This window comes from Humulus lupulus, chromosome 7 (genome assembly GCF_963169125.1).
Source record: "Humulus lupulus chromosome 7, drHumLupu1.1, whole genome shotgun sequence".
Classification (NCBI taxonomy): Eukaryota; Viridiplantae; Streptophyta; class Magnoliopsida; order Rosales; family Cannabaceae; genus Humulus; species Humulus lupulus.
The window spans coordinates 93,266,632-93,285,381 of NC_084799.1; the positions used below are offsets into that span (position 1 = coordinate 93,266,632).

An 18,750-nucleotide genomic window follows, 5' to 3' on the forward strand; every position below is an offset into this window, starting at 1 on the left:
CATCTATCCAGAGTGTGACTCATTAGTCACCTATTCAGAGTGTGACTCATTAGTCACCTATCTCAGGGAGTGACTTATTAGTCAACTATTCAGAGATAGACTTATCAGTCATCTAACAAAGATAGACTTATCAGTCATCTACTTAAGGGTAGACTTATTAGTCATCTACCTCAGAGATAGACTTATAAGTCATCTAACAGAGATAGACTTATTAGTCATCTATACAGAGTGTGACTCATTAGTCACCTATACAGGGTGTGACTCATTAGTCACCCACAGAAAATTGACTCATTAGTCATCTATTCAATAAGCAGGTCCCCAGAGATTGACTCATTAGTCATCTATTCAGAAGCAAGACCCCATAATCATTTATTTGGACTTGCTTGCATGCATGAGTAGGTTTATTACTGCTAGGCATGCTTATTATGATTTAGTAACATGTTATTACTTGTTCATGAGCATATTGAGTTTTCTTGCTAAGCTTCGGCTCACGGGTGCTATGTGGTGCAGGTAAAGGCAAAAGAAAATTGGACCATCCTTGAGTTGGAGAGCTTAGGTGACGATGTGTACATATGCGGCTGCTCGACCGCCACGGCCGAGGGTTTAAAGAGGAACTTGGGTTAAACCCTATTTTGTCACTTAGGTCAGCTGGTTGTAAATATTTTATTGTAATTAACCTTTAAGTTATATTTTTGTTATCCCAATGTATACAGTAAACGTTTTAGCGAAACCTTGTATCTTAACCAAAAAATTTAATCCTAAACCGTTAATCATACTTAGTTACACGATTATGGCCAAATGACTCGATTAACGAGTTTAGCACTGTTTAAAATGCACACCGTAACGGTCCCTAGGTAGTAGGGCGTTACACTTAAAATTCCCTGATACTTCGAGATTCGTGTGTCAGGTCCGTCAGACCCACTACTTTTCTTTTGAAAGCAGTTTATTGCAAAATCGCTTAAGGAATCGTAACCTTTAAGCTACCTAGAACCAAACCTAAAATCCCTTCGGCTTCTACACCCCAAACATGTATTCTAATTGATTTACCAGTAGAGTTTTGTTTGAAAAAAACCAGAAAACTTGCCCAGTTTTATGAAATCCTTGTTTTTAAATAAGCCTAATATCGTTCATTTGGCCTAAACCGAACCCTATCACCTATTTACAAATATACGTAACATAAACGACATTAAGCAAAGGATGTTTTTCACAGTAAAAAGAAAAGAAAAAAAACTCACTCGAAAGCAAAGAGTTGAAAAATTCAAACCGGATGAAGAAATACTTACAGTTGATATGATAGGTTCAGAGAAAATGTTAATACGTCCACAGGAAACTCCCTGAAAGCTTTTGAAAGTCCGGAAGGTGATGGATGGTTTTTGGGAGAAGTTGGAGAAGAAAAAGGGAAACTTTGTTTTTTAAATGGAAACTTTTTTAATGCAAAGGTGGTGAGGGTTCAGGTTTGATCACCCTATTTATATGTAAACTACAGGAATTAATTCGGGCCATTTTATTGGGTTTGCTTGAGATCCAAAGGCCAAGATTAAATGAACCATACGGCGGCAAAAAGTTGACAAGACAGTTGTCACGGTCCTCGAAACCCGAACGAACGCCAATTACAGGCAGCCACGTGTCTAGTACTCGTGTAGTGGGCAGGCACAATTTTACATGGCAGAAGCCTAAAAGCCCCTACTGTGCAGTCAGAAAGTGACGACATCAAGCACGAGCAGGAACTTGGGGGGGAAATGTTGTACCCTAAAATTAGCACGAGTTCAATTACTCAGCTCGGGTACAACTGGCATATGAATGTGGGGAAAAATAACCAAGTAGGATATTTGTTAACAATGACGTGAGCAGCTCGAGACTCAATCTAATTCGTACATGATCAGCAGGCTATTATCAGACCCCCCCCCCCCCCTCCTTGTAGGATAACAATCGAGTTCGAGACCTATAATGTCTAGATCCAAATTTGGGCGCTTTTAGCCTAATACGAGCTAAGATTCAAATAGTCTTTGAGCACAAGCTCGGGTGAGATATTCAGCTCGTGGAAATCTAGATAGAATGCATACTGAAGGATCCCAAGAGATTCAGAGGCTCCTTATACACTCATTAATGCCCAAGCTGTATTGCATATCTACCATTTATTATCCGAGATAGCAGAAGTATATTCTATTCTGTTATCAAATCATATCCCAATGTAAATGGGAATAATTTGTATTAAATGTATACCTTATTTATTCACGCGATTACCCAAACCTGTCCAAGAAATTCCCCTATAAATATCAAGAATAATGGACAGGGAAAGGGACAACCATTTTTGTATTACTAAAACTCTGTAGAAATTGAGAGAGAAAAGCAATAACATTGTCTCGTGGACTATGTGGATTTTAACCGCTGAACCACGTAAAATTTGTGTGTGTTCGAGAGGGTGTTTATTATTTCATTACGGTTTATAATTTAGCACAAGTCTACCTATTTGATTTCTTAATCTACCGTTGGCGAAAAACCGCATCAACAAAGTGCATAATCATAGCAGAATAATAAATTAAAAATAGACAAAATCTATACTTATCATATAAGTTGATAATTGTCTTTCTCATCGACCTTTAACCTTAGCCATACATTACAAGCATATAAAGTCCTATTGATCTTGCCAGATCACAACTTTGAAGTCGCATGGTAGCCGAACTTCATTTGATCAGTTGAGGTGCTTAATCAGCAAGTGAGGTCAAGATTCCCGCGTAGTCGATAGTTCGAAGGCTTCTGAGTATTCTAGTGAGGCGCGATTAGCAAATTGGTGGTCGAAAAATGGTTGTTGGTCGTCGGGCAGAAACTTGCATGCGAGGAAGAAAGAAGAGAGAAAAAGAGAAAGAAAATTTGAGGAGAGAGAGGGAGGCACGGGAAAAATAAGGATGAGGCCTTTATAAAAAAATATTTCTCAAAATTACATTTGGACCCAAAATATTAAAAATTATTTTCAAATAAGCCCTTCAGTAAAACTATCTTTGTTTTATAAAAATCCTCAATTGAATTTATATGGCATTTGAGTTCAATACTTGACCACTTAAGTTTCTCTCTCTCTTTAATCTCATTAATATCATAAAATTGTGCAGTAAAAGTCATTTCCATTACCATTTCTTCAATTTGTAAACTTGTACATTTTATGTATTGAAAACTCTGGTTTATATCAAAAATGTAATATGAGAACATTGGGTGTTACAATCATTCCCCCGTTAAAATAATTTCGTTCTCAAAATTTCAAAATAAATAGGATAATCATAGAGGAAGAACACCATTACCAATAAGAAAAACAACATCACACTGTACAAATTGTACGCATAACACTTACTTTTACCCCATAGAAACAAAATTCATTCTTGGCTCATAATCATTATCATACATAAAAAGATAAAGGTGTATAGACACCTCACATATGAATTACAATATGAAAGGAAACAAAAAGAGTTATAAAAAGAGTATACATTACTATGAATGTATAAGAAAATACCAAGGAATCCCCATAATCTATACTTTTACAAATAAACCGCAAAAATGTAAGAAGAGAAAACGAGAATCAAGCTTCTATGGGATTCATCTTACAGTCAATTATAAAACAAATGGAAATGACTAGTTATACTTTGATGATAGGGGTCAAATTGAACATGTTTGTTCAATATGGATATACTCTGTATAACAATTAGATAAAAATAGAAAACAAAATATATATCTGATGAACATTAGTCTTTAAAACCAAGTTTCTGTAAAAACTCTCTACTGTCAAAACTGACTTCTTAACCTGAAAGAGAAATATTGAGATATGACATTCATTATGTACCAATTCAAAAAAAGTCTATGTACTTATATTAGTGGAGAATTATTAAATAATGAGTCTATAGAGTGGATGTTCTTAAAATTATATATGTTTGAGATGATTTTATATTAATTTTTTCGCATGTATAAATGATTTGGATGATAGTGATATAGTGAATTTAATTATGCACACACACAATAATTGGGTGTAAGAGGTGATCATACTTAAGTTGAAATTCTAAGGAGTGAATCTAGATTTTTCTTAGAATTATATATTTGTGTAATCATTGAGACTAGTATTATTTTTTACAAAACCATGACTTTGTTGCTTCATTGTTTTTGTGTTTCCTAAGGAACTAGCAAAATTGTAAGTGTAAGGAAATTTGATAAATGCAATTTTTATTATATATTATTAATTTTCTTAGGCTTAGAAATTATTAGTTTTTAGTTATTTTAATTTTAATTTTGAAATTTTTGGGCTATATAGAATTTTAGGAGTTAAAATACACATTTATTATCTTAAAAGTATATTTACTTCTAATGAATTTAGTTATATATATTTTTCATTTGGATATATTTATTATAATTTGATTTATTTGATTGTAAAAGAAAGTACGGAATTTTTATATAGAAAATAAAAGAATTAGAACCTAAACCGAGCTAGAACTAGAGCTAAAAACTTTTAATAGTGTAAAATTGTCTATTTTAGAGTGTACAAAAATAATTATTACCTTTACCACATCACTTTAATCGTGTAAAATTGTCTGTGTACAAAAATAATTACCAACTAAGTGTAATACCACATAGTATTTCTCATTTCAAAATTAAACTTCATGAAATTCCAACGCGGGACAACAATAACAATAACGAGACACCTACAACTTCAAAAACGAATTCTCTCAATTGTCGTTTTCTACGCCTATACTAAAGTGCTAAAATAGATACAGAGGATCGTATCCAATCCAAATGAAGAAAATCTAATAGTCAGAATGGAGAAAAATATGATTAAACATAAAAACTGAAAGTGAATTTAAAACAATAAAAAATTATCATTCTTTAAAGATACCGCTTATTATTTATCTTTTTTAAAGGGGCTTATTTTTATTTTTATTTTAAATCTAACGTATTAGTTGCAAATATTTTTCTTCCCTCACTTTCATTTTTTATGGAGGAAAAATAGATCCAACCAGACAGATAGTAATTTTTTGACGTAAAAAATAAAATGTAATTAGGAACGTTAAAGAATTGATTCCATTTTCACCAACAACAAATACAAAATTACTTTTCCTTTTCTTCTATAACATTAGAGGTGAACTTGCACATACAAATCAATATTATTTTAAATAAACAATAATACTCTTGCAAAATACCAAGGCATATTTGATACTTAAACGAAATATGATAATTTTTCATAATAATATCTTATTTTATGTTTTTGCTCAAATTCAAAAAATGAATTAAAAAAAACCATTTCTGCTCAAACTCAAACTTACACTTATCCCCTTTACCAAAAACATGCATGGTGCCAAAAATAGCCTATGAATCTAGGTCATAATCAAAAGCATTAACAACTCGAGAAGATTGCTGGAAAATATGATTCATTGGATTCAAACAGTATTGTCATTGGAGATTGAATTTCACAACATAATGCAACCAAGTACTAGCAACGAAACCACAAGAACTAATAATTACAAATACAAAACCTAACATTCTAATGATATCACCATAAAACAACGTCCAACCTTCTCCCAAAAACCCCGAATCTTTCTTGACAGCAAGACTTTAATTTTAACATTGAAAGGCTTAACCTCCAAAACCGTATAGAGTCCTGCCCTGTCTCTTCAAAGCGTAAACAACATCCATGGCCGTCACCGTCTTCCTCCTTGCGTGCTCAGTGTAAGTCACAGCATCACGAATGACATTTTCCAAGAAGATCTTGAGTACTCCACGGGTCTCTTCATAGATGAGACCACTGATACGCTTCACACCACCTCTACGAGCCAAACGCCTAATAGCAGGCTTCGTGATTCCCTGGATGTTATCACGGAGCACTTTGCGGTGTCGCTTGGCACCTCCCTTTCCCAAACCCTTGCCCCCCTTTCCACGGCCCGACATTGTTGAAGACGATCTGTGAACTCAAGAATCTGTAACCAAGATTGAATCAAAACAGATCAGAAAGAGCCGAATTGAAAATGAATCAAGAAGAGACCCAAATTGTAACAAAGTTTAGAAGAGGGAAGGACCTGTAACTCTCCTAATGGGAAAGCTTCCACCAGGAACGAACTCAGAGCTTTTGGTAACTGTATTTGAGTTTGGTACAATTTGTTGTTATTTGTAGGAGTGGTTTTGAGTTTGGGAAATGGTCCGGGATCCGTTGAAAGGTTTTCAGAAGGCGTTTAGACCGTGGATGGTTTTGAATTGACGGTGAAGATGGATAGTAGTGTAGGTGCGGATCGATGACGTGGATATGGTGGGTGGTGGATTTTCGCGCTTGATTGTGTTTCTCTTTTGAAATTAATGAAAAATCGGGAGTGTGGTTTGGTTTGGATTTTGGGAGGTTAAAGTTGAGCGGGACAGTTGGCGCTTTTCTAAGGCCCATTTAGCCCAATATTTGTCCGATCCAAATAATGTTTCAAACTCAGTTTTGTCAATCTCTCCACATATTTTTTTTTTTTTTTTGTAGAAAATCTGATATTATTAATGACAAACATCATTTACAATAACAAATTCAATTGAAGGAAAAAAAAAATCTTCTAAATGTTATCATTATCTACGCTATGAACAAATTTAGCTCATCCATGTACTGCTCTATTTGCAGCTCTACAAACGTTACTCTAGAACTCTCATTCGAGATTCAAGTTGGGTAGGGAAAATAATATCAATGTGTAGTTAACGGAGAAGATAGTTTGGAATTGGATATATATATATATACATTCATTGTTAATGCAGGCTTAGTAAATCATTATAGTTTCTTTATTTTATAATTAATGTTTATATATTTCTTGTGTAGAGAAACTAATAAAAGAATGTTAAGAAAAAGAATTGAATGACAAAATTTGTGTGAATAATGATATGGACGTGACACTGGTTCTAATTTAGATAAATGTATTTGATTGAAAAAAATTGTCACATCACTACGTTAATGTTTAGGTGCACATATTATTAGTCAGCTTTATATGTATATATATAGGATTCTCTCGTGCATACCCAAAAAGGTATGCATCGGTGCATATCCTTCTGTTTTTAGCTCGTAAAGTATTGTTGACACCATTTTTTTATGACCATGTATATTGTAGTTGTTTAGAGCATCCTGCAAATTTTTAAAAATTTCCAAATTATTTGCAGTGTCGAAAACGATGGTCAAAAATTTGTTGCACGTGTGACTGTGTTTTTTTATGCGCGTGGAAAGTAATCTATTTGCACCTAGTTTTTGGTATTGTAAATTATTCAAAATTTCCTGAAAATTTGCAGGATGCTCTAAATAAGTACAATATACACGGTTATAAAAGAAATTACGCTGAAAATACTTCACGAGCCGAAAACATAAGAGTATGCACCATAGAAAAATCTTTTATATATATATATTCTCTTTTTTTTTTTTTGCCTTAAACATATCTTGAATGATTGATTTTATGTTACCCGATATAAGTATTAGTCAATCTAAAAAGAATCAAGACCAACAATCAATTTTTAGGTTGAATTTGATTATGAATTTTTTTTTTAAATCTTAAAATCTCAGTACAATATCCGATTACAAGTCTGTGAATTTTTTTCTTTTTGGTTTTAGAGTTGTAACCGGTTACCACTGTGAAACTAAGAAAGTCGTAATTGGTTACTGTTGGGAATGTAAAGGATTTATACTTTCTAAAACAACAATGACTAATGGGAATAATTCAATATTTCAAACCATAGATGCTAATCAAGAACCTAATTCAAAATATGAATGTGAATCTTGATAATTAAATATTATATGATTAAATGATTATAACATAGATTTAGAATTATTTAATCATCGAAACTAATAATATAGTGTAGGAAATACATATTGCAAGATCTTTATTTATTTTTATGTAATTTACATATTATCAAACAAACATGTAAATTCCTAAAACATGCTCCTATGAAATTGATACAAAATAGAGTTAAGTACAGAAACTTACATATACGCAGCGGAACTGGAACAACTCATTCCTTCAATCTCTCTAACTCTTGATTCTTTTCTGTAGCAGAGTATTATCAAGAGATTGAACTAGATTGGCAACATAGTCTTCCTCACCAAGTCTTTGTTCAACCTATAACTAGTGTGGGCTGGTTCTCAACACATGAGATAGAGATCTAGTAGAGAAGAAGAGATAGTGGCTAAGAAATGATTAGATTGTCTAGGTTTTCATTTACCCAATTAATCAACTGAGACTTCCTTATGAAAATCCTAGATATCATATTTCTTATATAGACAACTTAATGGGCTTTATTTAAATTTAATTTTAAATTTAAATTAATTAAAATAATAAACAAAAAGATAAAAGCCTTGGGCTCCCACAAATGGACTTGGGCTCAATCTCTTTGTTTTGAATTTAAATCTCAATTGGGCCTAAATTCAAAACATTTTATTTATTTATTTATTAATTAATTAATTAAATCCTTATTAAAATTAACTAATTATAATTTGAAACTTGATTTAATATTATTTATTTATATTGACATCAATTTATCAATATTAATAAAATTGCCCAAAGATTCTCTTTTATTCTATAAATCTCGTATCTCTGTAAATTTTTCAAAATTGACCTAGTCAACTTTAAAAATCCTAATTGATAATTAAATCAATTAATTGAGACATTTTAGATTATTTACTCAAAGGTGATGCGGGGACCATGGATCCATGAAATCAAGCTCTAAAAAGTTACCATGAATTTATTTACTAATAATTTCACTACCTTATTATTTCCTTGTGACTCCACTCTATACTCGGAATTGAACTCTTGAATTCATAGAATGTATTTTTCAAACCATAAATACGTTATACATTGTTACAACCATTACAGTCAGCCAATCATTTATCGATGACTTACTAACGAGCTGGGTGCAAATAACCATTTTACCCCTCATCCGTATTTTATCCTTAACTCCCACTAAGTTCCTTATAAATGATATTTCTGTGAGCTTAATCACAGAAATTAGATCTCAATCATTTAACCTTTTGAACAAAGCAATTAAGGAGATCATCTTTTCACTTCTCATACAGAAGTTATAGATTTCATATCTATGAATAATACTCTCACTCAATTACACTATTAAATCTCCAAGATGTAAGTATGGGCTGGTAACGAACAAGTCAAAAGATTTAAATAATATAATTAGCGGAATATTATCACTCATAATTAAGATCGACTTAACCTATGGTCAACTTTGTGACATTGATTAGATTCGATAACAACGATACTTATTTATCAATCAATAATCAATATCGGTCCTAGTACGATGTAACCAAATACATCTGATCTTATCTACTTGGTCAATGCCTTAGACAAGACAGCACACCCCGAATGTGTAAGTATATCATATCGTAGATTAACAAATCAGTGAAAATCCAATGCACTAACTTAATCTTAGGACTCGTTCTTTTGAACATATAATTACAACTATAATCAAATGTGACCTAGTCACTATAATTGTAACTATTCATATGTTCGAGATTTTATAAATGTTTGCATTATTTCAATAATCATGTAATAAAACAAACAAGCAACACGGTTGTCAAACTAAATGATTTCCACTACTTTTATTGACAATATAAAATCGAGTTACATGTCCGACATAGTTTTATAAGGGCATAAAACAAACTCCCACTTGCCCTTTTAAAACAAATGGGACATGTTTCTCAAAACCATGCATTCTACATGCTTCACAATTATGCTATCAGCTTATATCTTTGCAAAGGGATATGAAAGATTGTTTTCCAATGCTATCTTCATCACCTTCACATCACGCCTTCACCACACATCCGCGATAATGTGGTACTTTCTCTCTATATGCTTTGCTCTTTTGTATCTTCGAGGTTCTTTCGAATTTGATATTGCCTCATTACTGTCACTAGACAAAATGACTAGTTTATCCATTTCTGGAATAACACCGAGATCCGTATAGAACTTCCTTAGCCGCCATGGATGCAGCTATGTACTCAGCTTCCAAGGTGGATTCTGAAATGACAGATAGCCTATCGCTTCTCCAAATCTTAGCTGCACCCCCAAGAGTAAATACTTTTTTCAGAAGTAGACTTCTTGTCATCAACATCAGTCTAAAATCTGAATATGTGTAGCCTAACAGGTTCAAAAGATCCACCTGAAAAGACTAACATATAGTCTCTAGTCCATCAAAGATACCGACCTCCATCTATTGTTCATTTCCAAAGTTTTACTGGCACTTGCTCACAACTCCCACTGCACAGCAAATCTTCAGTCACAACACATAACATAACATGCATTAGACTTCTAATTGCAAATGCATAAGGAATTCGTTACATCTTTTCTTTCTCTTGAGGAGTCTGTAGAGATTGCTGCTTAGAAAAATAAATTCCATGTCAAGACGCTAAACATCGTTTCTCGGAATTTGTTACAAAGTAACGACCAAGCACCTCACCTAAGTAGGTCGCTTGAGTTAGAACCAAAATTCAGTTATTTTTATCCCTGATGATCTGGATACCAAGTCAACGACTTGCTTCAACAAAAACCACAGGTCTTTTTCTTGACATTGTTTCCAGTCAGTTCTTTATGTGTGATAATTTCTTGACATTGTTTATAATGAATAAGATATCATCTACATAAAGGATTAAGAACACCACAATGTCTTTTTCCCTAAGTTGTTAAACACAAGGGTCAACTACATTTTGTTAAAAACCACAGGTCTTAATGTTTCCATTTAACCTTCAGTTCTAGGAGCGCGAAGCTTGTTTAAGTCCATAGATTAACCTACTCAGCTTGTCAATTTTTTTTTTGTCCAACTACTTTAAATCCTTCTGATTGACCCATGTTAATGGTCTCATCAAGATAGCCATTCAAAATGCTTCTTTGATGTCCATTTTCCTTATCTCTTAATCAAGAGTTGTGGCTATGGATAGAAGTATACTAAATGAATTTTAACATGGCTACCAGAGAAAAAGTTTTCTCTAAGTCAACTTTCTCTCTTTGCCACGAGTCAAGCCTTTAATGTCTCGACCTTTCCATAAGCTCTTCTCTTCTTCTTATAGATCCACTTGCACCCCATGGGCCTAAAGTCCAATGGCGCATCTACAAGATCTAAGAAAAAAATAGAGTTCTTAGACTCAATTTCCTGGTACTTGGCTTCAAGTCAAATATCTCTTTCAGACTTACCCATTGCATGTTTAAAGACCAACATATCATTGTTACAAGTGTCCCCAACCAACTTTTGGGTTTCACTATTCCATATCATAGGTACCAGGTTCCGAGAAACTCTCCCACTATGATGAGGTTGTAACCTTCTGTTTACCGAGTTTTTCGGAAACGAATAACTAACAGAATAATAAAAAGATAAGAACTGTAGAAATACTGAAATGTAACTAAACAAACAGTGTTTTTACGTGGTTCAGGCGTTAACAAGCCCTAGTCCACGAGTCGATGTTATTATACTTGGAAAAGATTACAGTAAGATGGCTGGTGCATAAGAACTTCACACGCTCACAATGTTTCTCTCGGGTTCTCTTGAAGAAGATGAAGCTAGAGAGATCTTAGTAGAGTTTTTTGCTATATCCTTTGTTCGTCCCTCCTCTTGTAAAATGAAGGGGTCTTTATAGCTAGGGTTTTGGATTAGGGTTTTTCTCTACGTACATGAGTTTTAATTACACCAGCCATAAATAGGGATACAATTACTATAGTAGCATGGCTACAAGACTCTATGTGGGTATATTTACGTGAAAGTATGGGGAACACACAAAGTCAGCCGTCTTTTCCAAGTTGTCAGCGGAACAGTAGGCGAAAAGGTACCCTTAGGCGTGCTGGGATGTGTGCGGCTTTGACCTGACGGGCGTGTCAGGCGGGATCCTGTGTCAGGCGGATATCATTCCAAATATGCCTCCTCCAGGACTCGACCGTTTGGCTTTGTTCCGTGCGAGGCACGGAACTGCTTCCGCGGAGACCTCTCGAAGAGCTTCTCCTGGAAGGAGCTTCCCCGATGGATACTCCTTCGGGAGCTCCGGGAGAGTTGACGAGTTTCCGTATGGTGTTTGCTTGGAAGAGTAATCCGGACACCAAGCGGGAGAGGTGAAGCCTTTCTGTATATCCGCGAGCTCTGGTCACCTATCGTGAAGGACATCGATAATTCTGTTTCCCCGAGGCCATCAATCTAAACGCTATCCGGAAATCTGGATAACATTTACCCCCCAAGGTCACGGAGCTTTGAGGGATCCGGGAGCTTGTACAATCGGTTTCTTAGATTAGGCGAGGGGGCACCTTCTGTGTTCCCGGAAGGGTTCCTTTTTCCCGCCTGAGTGTTAGTATGGAAAAGAAGGAGAATTTCTTCTGTTTGAGATCAAGTACTCAAGTGCGGCAAGGACCACGTGTCATTCTGGGAATGGTTCTGCGACCAAGACGTGTGCGTGAGGCGACTGGTTGAGTATGCGTGCGTCAGTCATCTAACTAATGATTTGACGGTTTTTAATGGTACTCCGGGCCCGAGGTGGTGTAATGATGGGAAATAAATACTTTATTCCCATCCGAGGAGTCATAAATAGGATCGTCGCTTCCTCTCCAGCCGTTGGATCTGATGCACACGGAATGGGAAGATCGGGACCGTCCACTTGAGGAATTCGAAACGGCCTCTTCCCTGCTATAAAAACGAGGGAAAGGACCTTTCTTCCTCTTTACGCTTTTAGATTCTCCATCTTTAGGATTTTCAGATTTCCAAACCTTCGAACTCTCAGGCTTCCCAGCTTACGTTCCCCCGAACTTGCCATTTCTTTTGGTAAGTATCTGGAAACTTTTCTTTTTGATTTGGCAGTGGGTTTACTCCGAAGTTCCTGGTTTGAATCGCCGTTCGTCTTTGCAGCTTTTACTTCTCGCGATCGTGCTGTGCAGTGATCCAGTTACTCCCTCAACCTCCAACTACCCGAACATCAGTAAGTATTTCTACTTTGCTCTTTCCTCCCAAACCTTAGGTTGTTGGTAGTTGTTAGAGTAGAGGTTTCTGCCATTATTGCTTATGTGCATTTGTGAATAGGGCTTTGGTAGGCATGTGATTGATTGTGAGTCGATAAGTAGCCTTTTCTGCATGTTTTGGCGATTTGCGTTTGGAAAGTCGTCCCGTGTTTTGCTGTTTTAGGGCATAAGCATGAACGCCTTTAGGGTGTCTTTCTCTGGAAAAACACTTCTTTTGGTGGGCTTAGGCTCGGGGTCTGAGTCTGGTTCCTTGCTGTCCTTCGGGTGGCATGGTGCCAACCCCTCGGTAAGCTCGGTGGGAGCCTCTCCAAGCAGTTTTCGAGGAGGGTCTCCCCGACGCCTTTGATACCACTAGGGTATGACAAGGGTGCTGACTGCTTAGAGTGTTTTCTTCTTTCTTTTCTTTTGTCCAGTGACGAACATCTCGAAGGAACAAATCCTTGCTGCGGGGGAGGCTGATTCTGCCCAAGAGAAAGGCTCTCCTGTCGCGGGTGGAAAGGGGAAAGGAAAAGCGAAAGCGGTCGCGGCTAGCCCACCAACCTCCAATAGTTCCATCTGGGAGATGGACCAAAAACCGAACCTTTTCAGGAATTATGGCATGCTAGAGCTGTATTCCTCTGAGGCAGGCCTGAAGAACATCCCAGGTCTGATGTGGCACCGTCTGTCGGTGCTGGGCGAGTCAGCTAGCCAGAGCCACGAAGGCTTTGGTGCCTGGAGTTGGGCACACATAGTGTGCGGAGCGCACTTGCCCCTAAGGAGTTACTTCGCCAATTTCTGTGTGAAGGCGGGGATTGCCCCCTTCCAGTTAATTCCTCCCAGTTACAAGCTCTTAGCGGGGTGGTTCATCTTTTGCAAGTCCCGGAGGCTGGAAGCTCCTACCCCGGAGGAGGTGCTGTACTTTTATGGGTTGAAGTCTCAGCCTATGAGGGGTCATTCAGACAAGGTGGGGTTTTATAGGCTAGAAAGGTACCCGGATGTGATGTGCCCCACTTGTCATACCGCGAGGGTTCCAGACCTCCGGGAATACTGGTTCCTGACGACTGGCTTCCCGCTGAAGAGGGTGCCAGCTTTATCTTTGGATTTCAAAATCCCTGGTAAGTGTTTCCTCTTTTCCTTTTCAACTTTGTTTCTTTGTGTTTGATTTGCCTTTTGGGAGGATCTCTAACGCTTGTATTTGATTTTTGCAGAAGTCGTTCCGCGGACACCTCGCTGCGCGGAGATGATAAGGAGGTCCAAGTTCTACGAAGGGCTTTCCGAGGAAGAGTTGAGAGTGGAGGGACTTGTGACCTCCGAATCGTTGAGGGAGTATGGGTTACTCGCCTCCTTCCAGAATATTGAGCCAGTAAGTGGTAGGGGGCAGACTCAGGTGTCGGCTGACATCCGGGAGCAGATTGCCCTGGAGCTGTCTAAGGTGATCACCCAAGCCGCTCGGGACGAAAATACTCTATCTCCTTGTTGGGAGGAGAGGTTCCCCGACCCCCAGCCGGAGGGAGAGGAGATCGAGGCTCGCCACGCCGCGGCTTACCCTAACGAAGGGGCTCCGGGGGCTAGTTCCTCCGGGAGAGGTAAGACTAGTTTTCGATTGATCCACACCCCCAGCCTGTCTGAAGTTTCCCAAACCTCTCAGATGGGGTTTGATCCTCGTTTCCTTAGGCTAGATCCGCGTAGGATACCTTTCGACAGGTACTGTGATAGGGTAGATGAGCTCCTCTGGTGTCTGAGTGATGGTAGTCTGCCAGAAGGTGTCATCATGGTTGACCCTTCTTCTCTCAGCATGTTCTTCCCGGACTTCAAGGAGTACGGGAGCTTCCTGGAGCAGGAAGCGATGTTTTGTTTTGCTCGGGGAAGGCCATCCACGTTTCTCGTGCATGGTCGTCCCTTTCAAACTTTTCTTTTTCTTGTTTCTTGTTCCCTGCTGGCGGGCTTGCTTGTACTTTTGTGTTGCTGATTGTCTTGTCTTCCGCTTATCTTCTTTCTCATTTCTTGTTGGTTCGCTAACCTTGCTTTGTACGTTTCTTGCAGAGTATCCCGAAGCCAAGATGTTGGGGAGGGTTACTTTGCTTATTAAGAAGGCTGCCACCAGCCAGGACCCGCCCACGGGGAAAGGACGGAAGCCCAAGGCTGGTAGGGGAGGTAAGGCTGCCTCCCCCAAGAAGACAAGTGGCGAGGCGCAAGCGTCCCCGAGGGTAGAGAAGTCCCCTGCTGAAGGGCCTTCCGAGACTATGATGGTCTCGAGTAGCAGTAGCGACGGGGAAGGGCTTGTGTTCCCCGTGAGGACAACTGGGGTGAGCAAGCGTCCCGGAGGAGATGCTGAGGGTGCTAAGAACAAACGCCTTAGACACTCTTCTCCCGGTCGAAGGCAACAACAACAGCAACGACAGCAATCACAACTACAACAACAGCAGCAACAGGAACAAGAGAGACAATCACCAACGCCGCAGCAGCAGCAACAGCAACATCCAAACCAGCAGCAGCAACAAGGGCAATTACTTCTGCTACCGCAGCAGCAAAAGCAACAGACCGGGGCCTTAATATCCCGGCTGCCTCCTCCTCCAGTCCAAAGGGGGTCCACCCTTCCGGGGTCTCCGTCTTCTCAGACAACCAATCTTCCCCTGCCTGGCCTGAAGTTCCACTTTCCGCGGAAGCCGACCAGTTTTCCCGCTGCCCTCCTGGAGGGTGTAAGACGGGCCGATAGTTTTTTGAAGAGGCGGCTAGAGGCGGAGAAGGCCGTTACTCAGGGAAGGGCAGATAACTTGTCTGCCGTGAAGAGGGCTGAGCTGGCCGAGGGGGTGAGGTCTCCTCACCCGGCCGGAGCGGTTCTGGATGGTCCAGCCTTGGAGAAGAGGCTGGTGCCTAGGCTTGGACGTGCATTGGCGCCGTTCGGAGCTGAGATGATGGAGGACATGGCCTTGAGCTTATGCGAGCTCAATTCTGAGAAATGGGCCATCAGTAGCAGCAAGGATCCGCTGTTGCTGACACACGCTGTGAAGCAGCAACTGTCCGGGGTAAGCCGTCGGTTGTTATTTTTTTTTTTTTTTTTTTTTTTTTTTTTTTTTTTTGGGATCACCTCTCTTTTGGTCCGGCTTTAGCTCATTCGGTTGTCTTTCCTTGCAGGCCTCTATGATCGCGGAACGCTCGTTCCGGGAGGTTGGTGCAGCTCTGGTTCAGCTGGAGGAGAGCCAGCTGGCTCGCCAGGCCTTGGAGGCGGAGAAACAGAAGCTGACCCAACAGGCCTTGGGGGCTTCGGAGAAGATTGATCAGGCCCGGCGCACGGCTGAAGAAGAGGCGGAGAAGAAATATCTTGCCAAATATCAAGAGTACCGGGCCAAGGCAGAGAATGAGTTTAGACAGCGGTCGGATGGGATTAAGACCGAAAACTCCAAGCTCCGGGAAGAGCTGTCCCAAGCCAAGGTGGAGAAAGATACCCTGGAAGCCCGCTTGCAATCAAAGAACGATCTCCTCCTTAAGCGGCAAGAGGAATATTCCACTCTTCAGAGTAAGCTGCACGACGAGGAGCAACTCCATAAGAGGAGCAGGGATCTCGTGTCTATGCTTCAGTTGGGGCTCGCCGAGAAGGATAAAGAGATCGGGGCTTTGCAATTCACTGCCAGGGGGCATGTGACCGAGAAGCAATCCGTGCTGAACCAAAATAGGGAGCAGCGCAAGGCGATAGATTCTCTTAAGGGGGAGCGGGATGCCTCCAAGGCCGAAATGGAAAAATTGAGGGCCCAACTAACTGCCGCGGAAGCACAGCTGGCAACCTCCGAGGCGGAGCGGTTGAAGGAGAAGGAGGATGCTGAGGTGATACTGAACAGGACTATTAATATATCGCATGTGGTCCTCATGCATCAACTCTGGAAAGTGAACCCGGAGGTGTTAGGCTATCTGGGAGATGATGCCGAAGCCATGAGGGAGAAGCTACTCGTGTGGGATCAGGGCCCAGAGGCGTATGTCCAAACTTATAACATTGACGATCGTGCTGAAGCTCCTGAGGCGGGATATCCCGGAGAGGCGGGGACTTCTGAACCTTCTCATGACCAAATTCCTCCTTCCAATGAGCCGACTCCGCCAGCCTCAGCTGAAACAGATGCCCCCGAAGCTGCGGTCGTGGACGCTGTAGTTACCCCCAATGTTTGAAGGGGTTTTATCTTTACTTATTTTTCATTTTGAGTTTTTCATTGCGGACATTTTTACCATAATCATAGCATTCTCCTTTCTTTTCTGCCGAGTTCTTTATTTATCCTTGCGCTTAGGGTAGACATTTATACGGTAGAAACTGTTGTAGGGGCGTATGGGGTTTTGGTTCCAACGGCCAAAACCTATGCACCTCCCACTTGAAGCTTTAACGGATGATGTCTTGTTCCCATGTAGTTTCTAGGTTACGAAGGTTTCCTGGTTCCAACGGCCAGGCTCCTTTCACCGCACTTTATCTTTCCTGAGGCAAATAGTCAATCCAGGGACTTGTAGTTATACTGTTCGCTGGGATTGCTAAGGTGAGTCGTTCCATTGTTTGGAACGGGAGTTCTTTTGGTGAGCGTCGCTAGACTTAAGGTTAGATCTTTGCGAAGCAAAACTAACTGTTGTTGCGAACCTCATTGTGGCTGACTTCAGGGACCTGGCATGGAGCCCTGCGAGGCAAGGCTTATTGCTGTTGGGGAAATCGCCACGCCCACCAGGTGTGATCCTGGAGCAGGGGCTTTGCGAAGCAAAGCCGGCTGTGAGTGGGGGGATCAAGTATGTCTGCTTCTGGAGCTGAAACTTGCAATGGCCATGGAGCTTGCCATGCATTATTTTGTGAGATCCGGAGTTGGAGCCTGCGAAGCAAGGCTTACAACCGTCGCGGATCTTGCCATCTTTCGCCTCGCTGGACCCGGAGCTGGAGCTTGCGAAGCAACTCTCTACAGCGCTCGCGGATCTTGCCATCTTTCGCCTTGCGGGACCCGGAGCTGGAGCTTGCGAAGCAAAGCTCTACAGCGATCGCGGAGAATTCTGCAAAGGACTTGTCAGGGAGTTGGGGGTGTTTTGGCGTAGCTCTATGAACGTGCCTCGACCCCCAGTCCCGTCCATCGCTGGGCTACACAGGAGATAATACTTATGATACATAATGGCAGGCATTTCCACGGCAATTTTCACATAAGCACATATGACACGTAATGCAAGCATGTTCATGGCAACAAATAAACCTAAGCTCAACAATTTAAACATTTCAAACAATTTAAAAATTTCAAACACAATGCTAGCACATAAGTGGTGTTCTGTGTACGTTTTGTTCAAGGGGCGTATGGTTATGCCTTAGCCATGTATACCCCCCAAGTGAGCGTGGGGTCCGGACGTCTCCGGACCGCGTGGTCACTTGTTAAAACGCAGCTTTGAACACAGGGATAAAAAGTGCAGTAAAAGCGGAGTGAATCTCTCCGTGTTTCATTGAATTAGCCTGCTAGGCGTGAGTTTTACAACAGGGAGGATTATTTCCACATTTTTCGCTTTTGTTATTTTCACCAAGGACTTCCGACTGGATGGTCCGGGGCCTACTGGTAGTAACGGCGGAGGTGCTCCGCGTTCCAGGCGCGCGGGACGTTAGATCCGTCGAGTCTCTTTAAGTGATACGTCCCATGGCCCACTTTTTGTTGGACTTCGTAGGGGCCTTCCCAGTTGGGTCCGAGGACTCCTACTCCCGGGTCCTGCGTAGCAGGAAATACTCTCCGTAGGACAAGATCTCCAACTTCGATTTACGGCTCTGGACTCTCATGTTAAAGTGTCGGGCTATCTTGCCTTG

At 40.2% G+C, this 18,750-nt stretch overlaps 1 protein-coding gene across 1 annotated transcript; it reads right to left on the reverse strand.

The window, feature by feature from the left end:
• Positions 1–5,385: 5,385 nt before the first annotated feature.
• LOC133788461 (histone H4) lies at positions 5,386–6,206 on the reverse strand. The gene is made up of 2 exons (XM_062225950.1): positions 6,048–6,206; positions 5,386–5,948 (listed from the first exon to the last, which is right to left on the reverse strand). The coding sequence occupies exon 2, from the start codon at positions 5,917–5,919 to the stop codon at positions 5,608–5,610; it is 312 nt and encodes a 103-aa protein (XP_062081934.1). The 5' UTR covers positions 5,920–5,948; positions 6,048–6,206; the 3' UTR covers positions 5,386–5,607.
• Between the last annotated feature and the right edge of the window lie 12,544 nt (positions 6,207–18,750).

Coding starts and splice junctions, on each gene's coding strand:
- LOC133788461 (XM_062225950.1), bottom strand. CDS start 5,919: ATGTCGGGCCGTGGAAAGGGGGGCAAGGGTTTGGGAAAGGGAGGTGCC.